Source organism: Trichomycterus rosablanca, chromosome 13, assembly GCF_030014385.1.
Source record: "Trichomycterus rosablanca isolate fTriRos1 chromosome 13, fTriRos1.hap1, whole genome shotgun sequence".
Classification (NCBI taxonomy): Eukaryota; Metazoa; Chordata; class Actinopteri; order Siluriformes; family Trichomycteridae; genus Trichomycterus; species Trichomycterus rosablanca.
This window is the reverse complement of record NC_086000.1, coordinates 37,527,551-37,547,093: the sequence shown is the minus strand read 5'-3', so window position 1 is coordinate 37,547,093 and position 19,543 is coordinate 37,527,551. Positions and strand designations below refer to the sequence as shown.

Genomic DNA, 19,543 nt, shown 5'->3' with positions numbered 1-19,543 from the left:
CTTGAGCGAGGCCCTTAACCTCCAATCGCTTAGACAATATACTGTCACAGTACTGTAAGTCGCTTTGGATAAAAAAGCGTCCGCTAAATGCCGAAAATATAAATATAAATATGAACTGGGAATCGGATATAACTAAATGCTTGAAAAAGAATAAAGCTGTGACACTGAGCTTGACCAGACAGCAGGTGGTGCTGTTGCAGCGGAAATACGGCAAAACCCTCATTAAGACATGCATGCCCTCCCTCAGACACAGCAAACTGTGTCTGCCTGACCGGGTCAGTGGCACCGATGAGATCTGCCTAAATTTAAGGTGGTGCACTAGAGTAAAAGAGTGCAGCGCCACCTACTGGCGACACTTTGCACCAGTGCTAAACCTGCTAAACAAGGGGGGATGGGGTATGGAAAAACAAACACACCAGTTCAGATACAGAAGGCAGCGAATAGAGGTGGGTTTCAAAAATACTTTAAAATACTTTATTCTCATAAATAATAAGACATTTTTTCTTTACATGAAGGTAGATGCAGGAAAATATCGTCCTGCCGTTCTGTTAGCGCCTCTCATAACGTTCAGCATAAAAATAATCACTGATTTTTCTCCTCGTCTCGCGTCAAACTTAATAGTTCAGAGGCGTCTACATACTTTTGGCCATGTGTCCTTTCCAGTGGACGAAAAACTATTCCTACAGTGTACAGAGGAACATGCTGTTCTCTCGGTATTCCTCCACCGCTTGTGCTGAACCTCGAGCTGACAGTAGGGGTCGCTGTTGCTGATATTGTACTAAGTTACATTCAAGAGTTCTTATTGCATAAAGACGAAACATCCGAGGAAAATATTCTGCATTTATAATATTTCCTCTTTAATACGGAGTGTAGAAATTATTACACGGCCAAAAGTATTGGGACGCTCGACCGAGAGCTTGTCGCTCTACTAAGAAGCTCCTCACAAGACTTTGGAGTGTGTCTGGGTATGGGAATTTGTGCCCGTTCAGTCAGAAGCATCTGTACGGCCGGGTGCTGATCAGTCGATGTTCCGGGTTAGAAGATAGGGGGCGTCCCAATACTTTTGACCGTGTTTTGTCTTCTGCGGTTAAACATGCAGCACGTGGTGATATGCTGAAGGTTTGATTCGTTATGTGAGTGCATGCCCGCGTGCCACATCCACACCCTCCACACACACATGACTGCACAAAGCTGTAGAATTGATCATGCCGTTAAGTGTGTTGGTTGTGCGTAATATTAGAAAGTGTCTCTCAGAGCTGCAGGCTGGCATGAATTCACACGGGCGTGGTCAGGTGGTTCCACAGCGTGTTGGTTATAATATAATAACGTATACCTAATTAATGAGCCTAGTGGGTAAGGTACTGGACTAGTAATCGAAAGGTCGCTGGTTCAAGCCCGATCACTCCCAGGTTGCTGCTGTTGGGCCCTTGAGCAAGGCGCTTAACCCTCAATCGCTTAGCCAGTATACTGTCACACTACTGTAAGTCGCTTTGGATAAGTTGCATGCACGAGCAGCACAGACAGCACAGCGTGCTCAGGACACACAGCGATCCAGACCATGAGAGCGGCCCAGCGTACAGAACAAAGTGAGGTTTAATGCGCTGCTGTTAGCACTTCATTACTAATCTCAGCTCTGCTACCGGTCGGCTGGGCGCCCCTTACGGCTGTGGGAACCGGCCACTAGTCCGCTGTGTGGGAAAAGACGTGACTAAAAAGTGGGCGGGGTCTTTGAGGGCGTGTAAGGACCCTGGTTAGTAGACCGAGGCGCCTGTACAGAAGTGGAGGGACGTGGAGATCAGCGCGTGACTCTACCTGTGAGAGACCGACCTCACGCGTCGATCCACCGAAGTACGGGGGGATAAGAAGGGGTCGTGTCGGAGGGAGGGCGTGTCAGGAGAATATACCCTCCGAAGTACGCCATCGGGGTCTCCAGCAGAGGAAGAGGAACTGGTTATGACTAAACTGGGAGAACAAGGCATCAAAAAAGTCATGTGACCGTATCTGTACCGTCAGTGCTGGTTATTAGACCGCAGTGTGAGACTGTAAACAGCCACGCCCTAAAATCTATAAATACTAAATGAGACTCATTACAGCCAGACTCCTTTGCTCCGCCCTGCTGTTTACTCATCACAATTTCTGCTCAGCTCCACTTACCATATAGAAGCACTTTGTAGTTCTACAATTACTGACTGTAGTCCATCTGTTTCTCTGCATGCTTTGTTTCCCCCTTTCATGCTGTTCTTCAATGGTCACCACAGAGCAGGTATTATTTAGGTGGTGGATGATTCTCAGCACTGCAGTGACACTGACATGGTGGTGGTGTGTTAGTGTGTGTTGTGCTGGTATGAGTGGATCAGACACAGCAGCGCTGCTGGAGTTTTTAAACACCGTGTCCACTCACTGTCCACTCTATTAGACACTCCTACCTAGTCGGTCCACCTTGTAGATGTAAAGTCAGAGACGATCGCTCATCTATTGCTGCTGTTTGAGTCGCTCATCTTCTAGACCTTCATCAGTGGTCACAGGACGCTGCACACGGGGTGCTGTCGGCTGGATGTTTTTGGTTGGTGGACGATTCTCAGTCCAGCAGTGACAGTATGGTGTTTAAAAACTCCAGCAGCGCTGCTGTGTCTGATCCACTCATACCAGCACAACACACACTAACACACCACCACCATGTCAGTGTCACTGCAGTGCTGAGAATGATCCACCACCTAAATAATACCTGCTCTGTGGGGGTCCTGACCATTGAAGAACAGGGTGAAAGCATGTAGAGAAACAGATTGACTACAGTCAGTAATTGTAGAACTACAAAGTGCTTCTATATGGTAAGTGGAGCTGATAAAATGGACAGTGAGTGTAGAAACAAGGAGGTGTTAATTATAACCAGAACAGTCGCTGGGTTTTAATGATGCAAACTTTCTAGAAACTTTGTGATTTGACAGGCGTCGCTGTCTAAGCTGATGCCCCCCCCCCCCCCCCCTCCTGAGCCTCCCCCCCCCCCCACGGTGATGGGACCGAATTCTGTTTCACATCACCAGTGTGTGTGTGTGTGTGTGTTATCAGACATCAAGCAGAACACCGTCTCAGCATCTCATCTTGCATCCTGTCCCTCAGGACGAGGCGTCTGTCTATTCCACTTCTCCTTACTGCTGCTCACACACACACACACACACACACACACACACACACACACACACACCTTCTCAGAGCGTTTGTTTATTTTCTTCTGGCTTTCCTCCCACGAGAAGCTTCATACTGATGAAGATCGTTTTTCCTGCGTTCATCTGTGTATCGGATTTAAACTGCCCAGCCAAAAGTATTCGGACGCCCGACCGTCAGCAGAACAGAGTGACCGCTGTGTGATCTTTCCAGCTCGAACAACAGCCGCTGTTCTAAGAGGGCTGTGGGAATTTGTGCCTGAGTCAAAGGATGCCAGCGTTTGTACGCTGTGTGTGTGTGTGTGTGTATCGGTCGATGTTCCGGTTCATCCCAGGAGCTGTTGAGTGGGACTGAGGTCAGGACTCTTTTCTTCATGTCATGCTGGAACAGGAAAGGTCCTTCCCTAAACTGTTGCTGCATATTCAGAAGCACATCAGTCCCTTTTTATATGATAGATTTATTACACCTGATAGTAAATGTTGTGGCTGAAACACGTCTATTCAGTAATTAGAAGGGGCGTCCCAATACTTTTGACCGTGTATAGTGTTTAAACCACACAGTTACACATGAAGCGAATGAAACTGCAGCATTTTGGTTCAAATTGTATACAGAATTCAGCAGGACGGAGCAAAGGAGTCTGGGAAATGTAGTCAGTAATACATTCTGGTGCCTGTAATGCCTGGAGTCTTTAACCAGCACTGATGGTACAGATACGGTCACATGACTCTAGGGAGGAACGAAAGGGAAGGACCTTCCCTAACCTGCTGCTGCAAACCTGGAAGCACATAATTCCTTTATATGATAATTTATTACACATCATTCCCTTTATATGACTGATTTATTACACCTGATAGTAACTGTCGTGGCTGAAACACGTCTATTCAGTAATTAGAAGGGGCGTCCCAATACTTTTGACCATGCAGTGTATTTAAACCACGTAGTTACACATGTAACAAGGGAGCAAGGGAGTCTGGGAAATGTAGTCAGTAATACATTCTGGCGCCTGTAATGAGTCTCATTTAGTATCTATAGATTTTAGATTTTAGGGCGTGGCTGTTTATCTAATAACCAGCACTGATGGTACAGATACGGTCTGATACGGTCAGATATGGTACAGATACGGTCAGTTTAGGGCCTTCCCTAAACTGCTGCTGCAAAGCTGGATGCATATAATTTGCTTTATATGACGTCCCAATACTTTTGTCCATATGATGTATATTAAATGATACGAGCGACCAAGGCGGAAACCTCCAGCATCATACAAAACATACAAACATCCCTGTCGTTATGGAAACGAGAGCACCACACCCGTATCTCAGGAGAAGATGTCCTCCCTGTCCGAGTCGGGCGATGCCGGGTGCGAGATGTGGAAGAGGGGCGGAGTCTGTACGGTGGTCCTGCGCCGGAGCAACCGTAACACCTCCGCCAGCTGCGACTCCATCGCCTGGACGCGACCCCCGAGCAGCGCCAGCTCAGCCCTGAGGTCGGACCGCAGCTCCTGCAGCGCGTGGTTCAGCGTGTACTCCGGGGTGGGCGTGGCGCCGGGCGAGGGCTCCGTGTCCGGTTGGCCGACCGGACTCCGTGCCGCGGGCGTCCTCGCCCCGCCGCCCTCGTCCAGCCTCAGGTCGCTCTTCGTGATCCCGCTGTCGCACGAGTCGGTCTTTTTCAGGACCCCGGGTTCGGTTGACTTGCAGCCGCGCTCCGGGAGCGTCTCCATAGATTCGGCTTTGGCTACGTGAGCCCAGCTCTCCGGCTGAGCCCTGTTCTCCCGGAGCCGCGCCCACCCACGCGCGGCGCGCCCCTCCGACGACTGGAACACGCCCAGCGTGTCGGGCGCCCGTAATTTCGACCGGTCCGACAGATTCGGGATGCGACCGGGAGCGGGCTTGGACGCCACTGGTGTCGCCGGGCTTTCTGTAACCGTGACGATGCTGGTGGTGGGTACCGGGTGGTGAGTTATGATGTCGTTATGGGCGTGGCCCTTCTCGATGTCGAGATCGTCGGGATTGGTGCGTTCTGCAGCCAGCCGCGCCTCTTTCTGCTGCCTGAAGCGCTGGAATAGGCGGCGCACCGGGTGATCGGGGGGGAGGTCGAGCGGGGCTTCGTTCTTCCTCTTCAGACGCTCCTCCTCCTCACGCTTCACATCGCTGATCTTCCTGAACACGATCTGGAAAACACAGACGCCACAGGTCAGCCACTATGGTAAGCGGACGTGTACGGGTCAGGAGGGTCACAGACGGGTTACACACGAAATAATGTGTTCTGAGAAAACAGCTTAGGGTTTTAATGTCCATCTATCTCATCTCTATACTGCTCTCTCATCTCCATCTCATCTTCATCTCATTTCATCTTCTCTCCATATTGCTATCTCTATCTCCCCTCATCCATCTCATCTCCATACTGCTCTCTCATCTCCATCTCATCTCCATATTGCTCTCTCTATCTTAATCTCATCTTCATCTCATCTCCATACTGCTCTCTCATCTCCATCTCATCTCCATACTGCTCTCTCATCTCCATCTCATCTCCATATTGCTCTCTCTATCTTAATCTCATCTTCATCTCATCTCCATACTGCTCTCTCATCTCCATCTCATCTCCATACTGCTCTCTCATCTCCATCTCATCTCCATATTGCTCTCTCTATCTTAATCTCATCATCTCATCTCCATACTGCTCTCTCATCTTCATCTCATTTTATCTTATCTCCATATTGCTCTCTCTATCTTAATCTCATCATCTCATCTCCATACTGCTCTCTCATCTTCATCTCATTTTATCTTATCTCCATATTGCTATCTCTATCTCCCCTCATCCATCTCATCTCCATACTACTCTATCTCATCTCCAGCTCATCTCCACATTGCTCTCTCATCTCCATCTTATCTCCATCTCATCTCCATACTACTCTATCTCATCTCCATCTCATCTCCACATTGCTCTCTCATCTCCATCTTATCTCCATCTCATCTCTATCTCACCTTATCTCCGTACTGCTCTCTCATCTCCATCTCATCTCTATCTCATCTTATCTCCATACTGCTCTCTCATCTCCATCTCATCTCTATCTCATCTTATCTCCATACTGCTCTCTCTATCTCATCTCCATCTCATCACTGCCAATCGTGTGTCTGTGTAGGTGCCCGGTCGGCTGATAGCAGAGCTGAGGTCTGAACTCTAGAGCTGGAGATCTCAGTACTGTTGGGTTAGTGTGTTTTACCACCGAGCGCCTCTGTACAGTTATAAATTATTCTGAGAGTCAAATCATCATAATACTGCATTATTATAACTGATTAATATTTAAACACACACTCTCACACACTCGCACACACTCTCACACACACACACACACACACACACACACACACTCACACACACACATCCTGTCAGTGTGAATTTCAGACTGAACGTTTGTTTATGAAGGTTTTATTCACTCTTTTATATTCATAACGTTTATAACCGTGATGTTTATTTAATGTGAAAGACGGAGAGTCGGAGCATCTGTTCTTCCAATCTGTCTCACACACACACACACACACACACACACACACACACACACACACACACACACACACACTGTTAGAAGTGTCCAGACTCTGATCTTCTCTGTGCTTCTTTATGGATGTCCAAGCTGGACAATAAAAACGCAGGACAAGAACAAGATCGACGGCTTTGAACTCTTGGTGCTGATGAAGATTTTTGAGACCTTGGATGACAAACAGATGAAGAAATGGATCCTCCACCAAACCAAATCAAACCAAACCTCTAACTGGAAGCCCAGAGACCCAGACTGAGGCTCATTATGAGAAGAACCAGTTGGTTAGAAAAGACAAGGTAGCTTAGTGGGTGGAACTTTGGGCTATCAACTGAAAGGTTGAGAGTTCAAATCCCAGCTCTGCCAAGCAGCCACTGTTGGGCCCTCTTAGCTCCAGGGGCGCCGTACGATGGCTGACCCTGCGCTCTGAGCACAGCTTCCCAACAAGCTAGGATACACGAAATGACAAATAAAGACGTTCATTCATTAACACTGTGTTTGGAAGAATTGTAGGTAAAAGAGGACGAAGACGGCCAACAACCAGATGGATGGATACAATCAGAGGAGCGATGAACAAGCCATTAAGAAGCCTGGAGAACCTAACAGCAGAGACGTTCAGAAGATGTTCAGGAGAAACACTGTCCACATGGTGGCCACGTCATAATCATTCATTCATTCATTTATTATTAACCACTTCATTCTGATCACAGTCACAGTGGGTCCAGTGCTTTCAAAAACACTGGACAGGGCGCCGGTCCATCACAACGGATGCAGATCATCCGGCTTCATTCAAACTTACAGGCGTCCAGAAATATAATGACCCATGAAGGACAGGACGTATCAGTGAGCTTTCATTGCTCAGGGGTCCAGCTGTGTGTCGTGGTGGTGTTACAGCTTGTATAGTTGTGTTTAGGCCGGACCTACTTTTGGGCTGCTTTGAACTCTTAGTTGCCCCCAAGCTGTTCCTGTGATGCTTTGGGGGTAGAAATGAAAGAGCCGGGACTGCTGAATCAGCAAACACACACACACACACACACACACACACACACACACACACACACACACTGAATTTCTTCCATAATGACCCCGACTGACTCAGTTGCCACTGGAAATCAGCAGTGGGCCGAATCGGGACTCGTTCCTGCTAACAAGCTACAAGTGCCCTAATGCCACGACCTTATAACACACACACACACACACTCACACACACACACTCACACACTCTCTCACACACACTTATACACACACACACACACTTATACACACAGATGTCTGCCACTGTATTTTTAAGTCTATTTATTTCTATTTGTCTGTGAGGTTACCTGTATCATCCATCCATCATTCATCCATCCATCATTCATCCATCCATCCATCATTCATCCATCCATCCATCCATCATCCATCCATCATTCATCCATCCATCCATCATCCATCCATCAATCATTTATCCATTCATCCATCATTCATCCATCCATCCATCATCCATCCATCATTCATCCATCCATCCATCATCCATCCATCAATCATTTATCCATTCATCCATCATTTATCCATTCATCCATCATTCATCCATCCATCCATCATCCATCCATCATTCATCCATCCATCCATCATCCATCCATCATTCATCCATCCATCCATCCATCATTTCATCCATCCATCCATCCATCCATCATTTATCCATCCATCCATCAATCATTTATCCATCCATCCATCATCCATCCATCATTCATCCATCCATCCATCAATCATTTATCCATCCATCAATCATTTATCCATCCATCCATCCATCATTCATCCATCCATCCATCAATCATTTATCCATCCATCAATCATTTATTCATCCATCAATCATTTATCCATTCATCCATCATTTATCCATCCATCCATCATTCATCCATCCATCCATCCATCATTTCATCCATCCATCCATCATCCATCCATCCATCATTTCATCCATCCATCCATCCATCATTTATCCATCCATCCATCATCCATCCATCCATCCATCATTTCATCCATCCATCCATCCATCATTTATCCATCCATCCATCAATCATTTATCCATCCATCCATCATCCATCCATCAATCATTTATCCATCCATCATCCATCCATCCATCAATCATTTATCCATCCATCATTCATCCATCATCCATCCATCCATCCATCCATCCATCCATCCATCCATCATTCATCCGTCCATCCATCATTTATCCATCCATCCATCCATCATTCATCCGTCCATCATCCATCCATCCATCATTCATCCGTCCATCCATCATTTATCCATCCATCCATCATTCATCCGTCCATCATCCATCATTTATCCATCCATCCATCATCCATCCATCCATCAATCATTTATCCATCCATCATCCATCATTTTATCTCCTCATCCATCCATCCATCATTTCATCTATTCATCCTACATGATTTTCAGTATCTTTTAGTACCTATTTTGGTTGAATAGGTTCAAATCCCCACAGTCACACGTCAAAATCTAGTGGACATTCTCAGAAGAGTAGAGGCTGTTATAACTGATTGACAGTGATTAAAAGGGGCTGTGTTCCCACACCCATATGTCTTGAAGTGCACTGTGTAATGGTTAATCCTGCCAGTGTTTTCCATATGCCCATGACCAACACACACACACACACACACACACACACACACCTACACACACACACACACACACACACCTACACACACACCCACACACACACCTACACACACACACACACACACACTTCTTCCCTTAGACCATAACAATGCAATCGAGTTTTTTTCCTGGCAGCCTTTAAGCCCACGTTGTTGTAAAGCTCACTCGACTGTGGACACTGGGCAGCTGTAGCCTAGTGTTTAAGGTACTGAACTGGTAATCAAAAGGTCGCTGGTTCAAGCCCCACCACTACCAGTTTGCCACTGTTGGGCCCTTTAGCAAGTAGTTGGACTGCATCTGATCTCCTGACCTTGACCAGAGACCACTGTTCCATGTCTTTGTTTATTAGGTGCAGTTGGAGCTCTATTTATATGGACACACAGTTTGTGAGGCTCTCCAGTTTGCAGACGCTGGTCTGTCCAACTTTGTTGCTGCTAATGGTTCTGGCAACTGAGGTTCTTGGGCTCCTGCCTGACGTTCTCCAGTTACTGCCTGGTCAATCACTTCGACCCTCGTGGCTCAAATCTCATCCCACGCTGATCTGGTCTCAGCTTGTGTTTAGCTGACACCAGTGGTTCTCTGTTCTTCAGCAAAGCCGTCTTACGGCCACGCCTAAATCCAGGTTCTCCGTTCTGGAGATGCATCATGACCCTACGAGTCGGGAGGTGGTGTGGATGTGTGGGTGGCTCCTCTCCAGCTTCTCAGGGGTCACGATTGTTCTAGAGATCTTCTCTCTCGTCCTGCAGGCTTGAAGTTCCTCACAGATCCAGCCTGGTGTTCCGTAGATCCTGGTTTCTTCCTCCAGCTGCCCAGTGTGTGATTTATGTTCCAGCTGTTACGTAACGTTTATGATGAACGGCCCCGAGCGGCTCAGTGTGGGTTTATCCATCTCATTACAGCCACACAGTTCATTATCTCCGCTCCATTAACACACAGTAATCAAGAGCTAATCTACAAATGCACATGAGTACACACACACACACTCACACACACTCACACACACACACACACACACACACACTAATGAAATTGTTTCGATGTGTGTTGTGCAGTTCGAGTCACGACCAGTTTAGACCGATCGACCGAGATCATGAATATCGAAGTCGAATCTGTCACTCGGTTAAGAACACACCCACACACACTCTCTCTCTCTCACACACACTCACACACACACACACACACCTACACACACTCTCTCTCTCTCTCTCTCACACACACACACACACACACACACACACCCACACACACTCACACACACACACACACACACACACACATGTGCATTGTACTGAAACCGTTTCCTCACATGATGATGATGATGTGAAGCCTCTGTGTAGCCTTCAGCACCGGCAGATCTAATTATGCTGCATTAACAGCGCTCGCATGAAACCAGGATGTTATTTTTATCACCGTCGCATGAAGCGCCGCAGACATGATGCGTACAGACGAGAACCGCTTAGAACGTACAGAACGTTTAGAGCGTACAGAGTGTACAGAACATTTATGACATGTTGAACGTTGGAAATGTACAAAACATACAGAATGTTTAGAGCATTTAGAGCATTTCAGAACACGCAGACTGTTCAGAATGTGCAGAACATGCAGAAGGTTTAGAACATTTAGAACCACAGAACGTTTAAAACATTTAGAACTACAGAACATTTACAATCACAGAGTGTGCAGAACATTAAGAACATTTAAGACAACAGAACGTTTAGAACTACAAAACATTTAGAACTACAGAACGTTTAGAACTACAGAACATTTAGAATTTTTGGAACTACAGAACATTTAGAACTACAAAACGTTTAGAACTACAGAACATTTAGAACTACAGAACATTTAGAACTACTCAACATTTACAACTACAGAACATTTAGAACTACAGAACATTTAGAACTACAGAACATTTAGAACTACAGAACATTTAGAATTTTTAGAACTACAGAACATTTAGAACTACAGAACGTTTGGACTTACAGAACATTTAGAATTTTTGGAACTACAGAACATTTAGAATTACAGAATGTTTAGAACTACAGAATGTTTAGAACTACAGAACGTTTAGAACTACAGAACATTTAGAACTACAGAATGTTTAGAACTACAGAACGTTTAGAACTACAGAACATTTAGAACTACAGAACATTTAGAACTACAGAATGTTTAGAACTACAGAACGTTTAGAACTACAAAACGTTTAGAACTACAAAACGTTTAGAACTACAGAACATTTAGAACTACAGAACATTTAGAATTACAGAACATTTAGAACTACAAAATGTTTAGAACTACAGAACGTTTAGAACTACAGAACGTTTAGAACTACAGAACGTTTGGACTTACAGAATATTTTTAGAACTACAAAACATTTAGAACTATAGAACATTTAGAACTACAGAACATTTAGAACTACAGAACATTTAGAATGTTTAGAACTACAGAACATGTAGAATGTTTAGAACTACATAACATTTAGAACTACAGAACATTTAGAATTTTTAAAACTAAATGTTCTGTATGAACTAAATAACCTAAATGTTTAGAACTAAATGTTTAGAATTAAAGAACATTTAGAACTAGAAAACATTTAGAACTAGAAAACATTTAGAACTACAGAACATTTAGAACTACAGAACCTTTAGAACCACAGAACATTTAGAATGTTTAGAACTACAGAACATTTAGAACTACAAAACGTTTAGAACTACAGAACATTTAGAACTACAGAACATTTAGAACTACAGAACGTTTAGAACTACATAACGATTAGAACTACAGAACGTTTAGAACTACAGAAATATTTAGAATGTTTAGAACTACAGAACATTTAGAACTACAGAACATTTAGAATTCTTAGAATAACAGAACATTTAGAACTACAGAACGTTTAAAACTACAGAATGTTTAGAACTTTAGAACTACAGAACCTTTAGAACATTTAGAACTATGTTTAGAACTTTAGAATCCTCAGCTGTAATTGCTGTCTGAGGGAAGGTTGCCAGATCCCCACCAGCTCCCTGTTTGTTTGTTTATTAGGATAACATCATGTTGTACACTGTGGTTACACTCATGACAGGAACAGTTGTTACTCATTACACAAGATTCATCAGTTCACAAGGTTATATCACACACAGTCATGGACAATTTAGCGTCTCCAATTTACTTCACTTGCATGTTTTTGGACTGTGGGAGGAAACCGGAGTACCCGGAGTACACACACACACACACACACACACACACACTCATCTTACTCACCTCCATGTGTGAAGTAATAAAAAAATATTTAAAACATGTTATTTTTATTCATATATTTCCCCGTGTGAGTCCCCGTACCTTCACCCCCGAACCCGAGCGGGATCTGACATCACACCCGTCTGTACTGTTCCGGTGGGATTTTAACAGACATGACTCCCCATAGTCATGGTACTTTTGGAACAATGTGAGGAACCTGGGGAACCTACGGTTTATGTACCATAAGGAATAGGAACATGTGGTCAAAAGTATGTGGACGCCCCTCCTAATGATTAAATGCAGCTGTTTCTGCCACATCCATTACTAACAGATGTATAAACATTATAAAAGGTAAATGACATGCTTTTGTATCGTAGCAACAGTTTGGGGAAGGCCGTTTCTCTTTCAGCAGGATTAAACCCCTGAGCAAGAAGCAGCTCAACCCAACTCAACACCTTTGGGATGCATCACACTCAGACCTTCTCTACTCTTCTCCTCCAACATCAGCGCCTGACCTCACTGTCTGTATTGACTGAATGAGCAGCTGTAGCCTAGTGGTTAAGGTCCTGGACTAGTGATGGAAAGGTCGCAGGTTCAAGCCCCGCCACTGCCAGGTTACCACTGTTGGGCCCTTAAGCAAGGCCCTTAACCCTCAATTACTCAGATAATATACTGTCACAGTACTGCAGGTACTGTATACCATGTTGCTGAGCCACGCCCTTGCACTCCAGCGAACATGCTGGCGTAACTTAGTCTGAGAGCTGCTGAGGTGTGGGTGTGGGTGTGGGTGGGGCGCTGGAGGTGCGACTCTGCACTCGGGTTTGTGCTAACACACTGCTTCTGCTGACCAGCATCAAATTACACACACTCATCAACACACACACACACACACACACACACACTCTCTCTCACACACACACACACTCATCAGCACACACACACACTCTCACACAGTCACACACACACACTCATCAGCACTCAATACAGTCTGATCCTTCAGCACTGACCCCAGCCCACACACACACACACTTTCTCTCTCACACACACACACTCACACACTCTCGCACACTCACACACACACACACACACACACACTAATCAGCACTCGATACAGTCTGATCCTTCAGCACTGACCCCGGGCAGAACGCTCCCACACACACACACACACACACACACTCATCAGCATTTAATACAGTCTGATCCTTCAGCACTGACCCCGGCCCCCACACACACACACACACACTAATCAGCACTCAATACAGTCTGATCCTTCAGCACTGACCCCGGCCCCCACACACACACACACACACTAATCAGCACTCAATACAGTCTGATCCTTCAGCACTGACCCCGGCCCACACACACACACACAATAGACGACAAGTGTATAAAAACGTTGTTTAACTGCTGAATACACAGGTGTGTAATATATGAGTGTATTAAATAGCTCAGTTACTGCAAAAATGCTGCCACACACACACACACACACACACACTGCAAATATAAGTTAGTGTGTGTCCTGCACTGGTAACCGTGCTCCTCATGACCTTTAAATCTGTTCGTTTTGCATTTTTGGGACAGAACTCTGTCACGTCAGCCTCCTCGTCCCTCCGTTATTTTTATTTTTTTAATCCGTCTGGTTATAAGTGCATGACTGAACCTCACACACACACACACACACACACACACACCCACAGTATCCAAGGACAAGGACACCTACACTTCTGACTAAACTCTCTGTTATGGGTGGCAGATCTTTCAGTGCTGTTGCTCCTGAGCTCTGGAACTCTCCTCCTCGATCCCTGTGAGATTCACTCTTCTATCTCTACTGAAGATTTTTCTCTTCAAACAGTATTTTTGTTCCTCCTCTCCTGTAAACCCACCTTCAGTCTGTAAAAAGGACGTAATACCGCAGTACCTTGAAACTCAATGTAGTCGGTCCTTTTTAAAGTTTTAAAGACCTCTAAAGAGTTTCCAGGTATTTTTTTCCCATAAGGATGTTTGGGAAACCTGTTAATGCGTCCATGGTCCCGTGGAGCTGCAGATACTTTAGTCTCATGTAAAATAATGAGGTTGTTTTTGACACTTCAACACTGAAAATAACACAAATTTAGTTTTACTTCTTTATTGTTTCCTTACGCTTCTTAATGGTGGAGATGCTTGATGTTAGAATACCGTATCGTGGCGGGTGTTTAAGAGAATGGCGGGTGTGTGAGGGCGTGTCTGTGTTATTCACGCATTTGCGGAGGTTGCAGGTGAGCAGCAGGTTGCGTGAGAAGTGGTTGTAGAACGGCGTGTAGAACTCCAGGACCTTCTGCAGAGCGTGGCGTGTGTGTGAGAGTGTGGCGGGTGTGTGAAGGCGTGGCGGGTGTGGCAGGTGTGTAAGAGCGTGGTGGGTGCGTGAGGGTGTGACGGGTGTGTGAGAGCATGGCGGGTATGTGAGGGCGTGGTAGGTGCGTGAGGGCATGGCGGGTGTGTGAAGGCGTGGTGGGTGGGTAAGAGCATGCCGGGTGCGTGAGGGCGTGGCGGGTACGTGAGGGTGTGGTGGGTGCGTGAGGGCGTGGCGAGTGTGTGAGAGCGTGGCGGGTGTTGCAGAGTGTGGCGGGTGTGTGAAGGCGTGGCGGGTGTGTGAGGGCGTGTCTGCATTACTCACGCGTTTGCGGAGGTTGTAGGTGAGCAGCAGGTTGCGTGAGAAGTGGTTGGAGAACGGCGTGTAGAACTCCAGGACCTTCTGCAGGGCGTCGCGCTTGATCACGTGCAGGTCGCAGTAGGTCAGCGCTCGCACGTTAGCGCATGACTGAGCTAGCGTTAGCTCCTTCCAGAAGACGTCGCCGAACACGTCACCCTTACCTGCGTGAACACACACACACACAGTTACACACACACACACACAGTTACACACAGTGTTACGTAATACAGGTCAGATCCTCAGTAATGTGTCACAAATGGGCGTGGCTGGATGTGAACAACTAGCTGTTGAGGTACTGGACTATTAATTGAGAGGTCGCTGGTTCATTTACATTTACATTTTCGGCATTTAGGAGACGCCTTTATCCAAAGCGACTTACAGTGTATCACAAAAGTGAGTACACCCCTCACATTTCTGCAGATATTTAAGTATATCTTTTCATGGGACAACACTGACAAAATGACACTTTGACACAATGAAAAGTAGTCTGTGTGCAGCTTATATAACAGTGTAAATTTATTCTTCCCTCAAAATAACTCAATATACAGCCATTAATGTCTAAACCACCAGCAACAAAAGTGAGTACACCCCTTAGTGAAAGTTCCTGAAGTGTCAATATTTTGTGTGGCCACCATTATTTCCCAGAACTGCCTTAACTCTCCTGGGCATGGAGTTTACCAGAGCTTCACAGGTTGCCACTGGAATGCTTTTCCACTCCTCCATGACGACATCACGGAGCTGGCGGATATTCGAGACTTTGTGCTCCTCCACCTTCCGCTTGAGGATGGCCCAAAGATGTTCTATTGGGTTTAGGTCTGGAGACATGCTTGGCCAGTCCATCACCTTTACCCTCAGCCTCTTCAATAAAGCAGTGGTCGTCTTAGAGGTGTGTTTGGGGTCATTATCATGCTGGAACACTGCCCTGCGACCCAGTTTCCGGAGGGAGGGGATCATGCTCTGCTTCAGTATTTCACAGTACATATTGGAGTTCATGTGTCCCTCAATGAAATGTAACTCCCCAACACCTGCTGCACTCATGCAGCCCCAGACCATGGCATTCCCACCACCATGCTTGATTGTAGGCATGACACACTTATCTTTGTACTCCTCACCTGATTGCCGCCACACATGCTTGAGACCATCTGAACCAAACAAATTAATCTTGGTCTCATCAGACCATAGGACATGGTTCCAGTAATCCATGTCCTTTGTTGACATGTCTTCAGCAAACTGTTTGCGGGCTTTCTTGTGTAGAGACTTCAGAAGAGGCTTCCTTCTGGGGTGACAGCCATGCAGACCAATTTGATGTAGTGTGCGGTGTATGGTCTGAGCACTGACAGGCTGACCCCCCACCTTTTCAATCTCTGCAGCAATGCTGACAGCACTCCTGCACCTATCTTTCAAAGACAGCAGTTGGATGTGACGCTGAGCACGTGCACTCAGCTTCTTTGGACGACCAACGCGAGTGTGTTCTGAGTGGACCCTGCTCTTTTAAAACGCTGGATGATCTTGGCCACTGTGCTGCAGCTCAGTTTCAGGGTGTTGGCAATCTTCTTGTAGCCTTGGCCATCTTCATGTAGCGCAACAATTCGTCTTTTTAGATCCTCAGAGAGTTCTTTGCCATGAGGTGCCATGTTGGAACTTTCAGTGACCAGTATGAGAGAGTGTGAGAGCTGTACTACTAAATTGAACACACCTGCTCCCTATGCACACCTGAGACCTAGTAACACTAACAAATCACATGACATTTTGGAGGGAAAATGACAAGCAGTGCTCAATTTGGACATTTAGGGGTGTAGTCTCTTAGGGGTGTACTCACTTTTGTTGCCGGTGGTTTAGACATTAATGGCTGTATATTGAGTTATTTTGAGGGAAGAATAAATTTACACTGTTATATAAGCTGCACACAGACTACTTTTCATTGTGTCAAAGTGTCATTTTGTCAGTGTTGTCCCATGAAAAGATATACTTAAATATCTGCAGAAATGTGAGGGGTGTACTCACTTTTGTGATACACTGTACATTACAGTTACAGTATACAGTCTGAGCAATTGAGGGTTAAGGGCCTAGCTCAAGGGCCCAACAGCAGCAACCTGGCAGTGGTAGGGCTTGAACCAGCGACCCTCTGATCACTGGTCCAGTACCTTAACCACTAGGCTACAGCTGGTTCAAGCCCCACTACTGCCAGGTTGGCACTGTTGGGCCCTTGAGCGAGGCCCTTAACCCCTTAATTGTTTAGACAGTGTACTGTCACTGTACTGTAAGTCACTTTGGAACCTGTGCAGTGTGTGTGTCTGTGTGTGTCTCTGTGTGTGTCTCTGTGTGTGTGTGTGTGTGTATATCTGTGTGTGTGTCTGTGTGTGTGTGTGTGTCTGTGTGTGTGTGTGTGTATATCTGTGTGTGTGTCTGCGAGTGTCTGTGTGTGTGTGTGTGTCTGTGAGTGTGTGTGTGTGTGTGTGTATATCTGTGTGTGTGTCTGTGTGTGTGTGTGTCTGTGTGTCTGTGTGTGTCTGTGAGTGTCTGTGTCTGTGTGTGTGTGTGTGTGTGTGTGTCTGTGTGTGTCTGTGAGTGTCTGTGCGTGTGTCTGTGTGTGTGTCTGTGTGTGTGTCTGTGTGTGTGTGTCTGTGAGTGTCTGTGTGTGTCTGTGTGTGTGTGTGTCTGTGTGTGTATGTGTGTGTGTCTGTCTGTGTATACACTCTAAGCAATTGAGGGTTAAGGGCTTTGCTTAAGGGCCCAACAGTGGCAACCTGGCAGTGGTAGGGCTTGAACTAGCAACCTTCTGATTACCACTCCAGTACCTTAACCACAAAGCTACTAAAGCTGTTTAGATGACTAAGCAACAAATCAAACTTTCAGTCCAGAGTTCTAACATCCATCACACACACACACACACACACACACACACACACACACACTCACACACACACACACACTCACACACACACACACGAGCAGAAGAAGTGATCGACTAACTTCTCTACGTGAGCGCTGACGTGTGCTGGACTGTTGAAAGTCGTGAGTGTGTGTGTGTATGTCTGTGTGTGAGTGTGTGTGTGTGTGTCTGTGTCTGTGTGTGTGAGTGTGTGTGAAGCGACGCTGACGTTTGGTTTCTGTTCAGGCGTGTAATAAATAATTGATGAAATCGATCGGCGCTCTGATGCGTCTCTTTATTAATGATGCGCCGGTGTTTAACAGAGTCGGGGTGTGAAGATCACTTTTTGGCCAAAAGTATGTGGACACCCTGATAATGAGTGAATTTAGTCGTTCCTGCTACATCCATCACTAACTGATATATAAAATGATGATATCAGGTAGAGCAGTCGTCCCCAAACACCGGGCCGGGTCATTTATGCGTTTATAAAAACACATTTTTTCTTCTCTGCTCTGCTCTGCTCTTCTTTCTTTTCTTTTCTTTACTGTTTTATCTTTTATTTTATCTTCTCTTCTCTTCTTTTCTTTTCTCTTGTTTCTTCTTTTCTATTCTTTTCTATCTCTTCTCTTCTTATTTCTTCTCTTCTTTTCGCTTCTGTTCTGTTCTTTTCTCTTCTTTTCTTTTTGTCTGTCTTTTCTCTTCTTTTCTCTTCTCTTCTTTTGTTTTCTATTCTCTTCTTTTCTCTTCTCTTCTTTTTTCTTCTCTTCTTTATGTCTGTCTTTTCTCTTGTCTTCTTTCTCTTCTCTTCTCTTGTCTTATCTTATCTTATCTTATCCTGCCAAATCTCAAATCTGGTTTTAAAGCTTCGTAGATTTTGTTGTCCTCTTGTTATCTTGATCCCAAACCTAGGTCACCCAGAATAGGCAAAGGAAAGGAGAGGGGGGCGTATCAGTGCGCTCACAGTGCAGGTCCCAAGCCCAGGTAAATAGGGAGGCCCTTCTCCTTAGGAAGGGCATTCGGCATTTACATTTACATTTTCAGCATTTAGCAGACGCCTTTATCCAAAGTGACTTATGTGACAGTACTGTGACAGTATATTGTCCAAACAATTGAGGGTTAAGGGCCTTGCTCAGGGGCCCAACAGCAGCAACCTGGCAGTGGCGGGGCTTGAACCAGCGACCTTCTGATAACTAGTCCAGTACTTTAACCACTAGGCTACAACTGCCCTTAAAAACAATGCCAAATCAAACATTCAGATCATAAGAGGGTAAAGTCCAGTACTGACCGCCTCCAGTACTGCCGGTCAGCAGGGTACCGGAGGAAACCACTACTGTCGGGCCAAGGAGGAGAGAACGCTGCAGGTGGGCACTGTGACTGGTACAGGGACTGG

The 19,543-nt window shown here is 45.7% G+C and overlaps 1 protein-coding gene across 1 annotated transcript in view; it reads right to left on the bottom strand.

The window, feature by feature from the left end:
* Positions 1 to 3,960: 3,960 nt before the first annotated feature.
* The window catches only part of kcnh1a (potassium voltage-gated channel, subfamily H (eag-related), member 1a), a 46,677-nt gene continuing 31,094 nt past the window's right edge, over positions 3,961 to 19,543 (bottom strand). Inside the window, exons 10-11 of the mRNA XM_063008068.1 lie at positions 15,246 to 15,442; positions 3,961 to 5,329 (exon numbers count right to left, since the gene is read on the bottom strand). Of these exons, the coding sequence (XP_062864138.1) occupies positions 4,478 to 5,329; positions 15,246 to 15,442 (1,049 nt within the window). The 3' untranslated portion in view covers positions 3,961 to 4,477. The remainder of the gene's footprint in view (positions 5,330 to 15,245; positions 15,443 to 19,543) is intronic.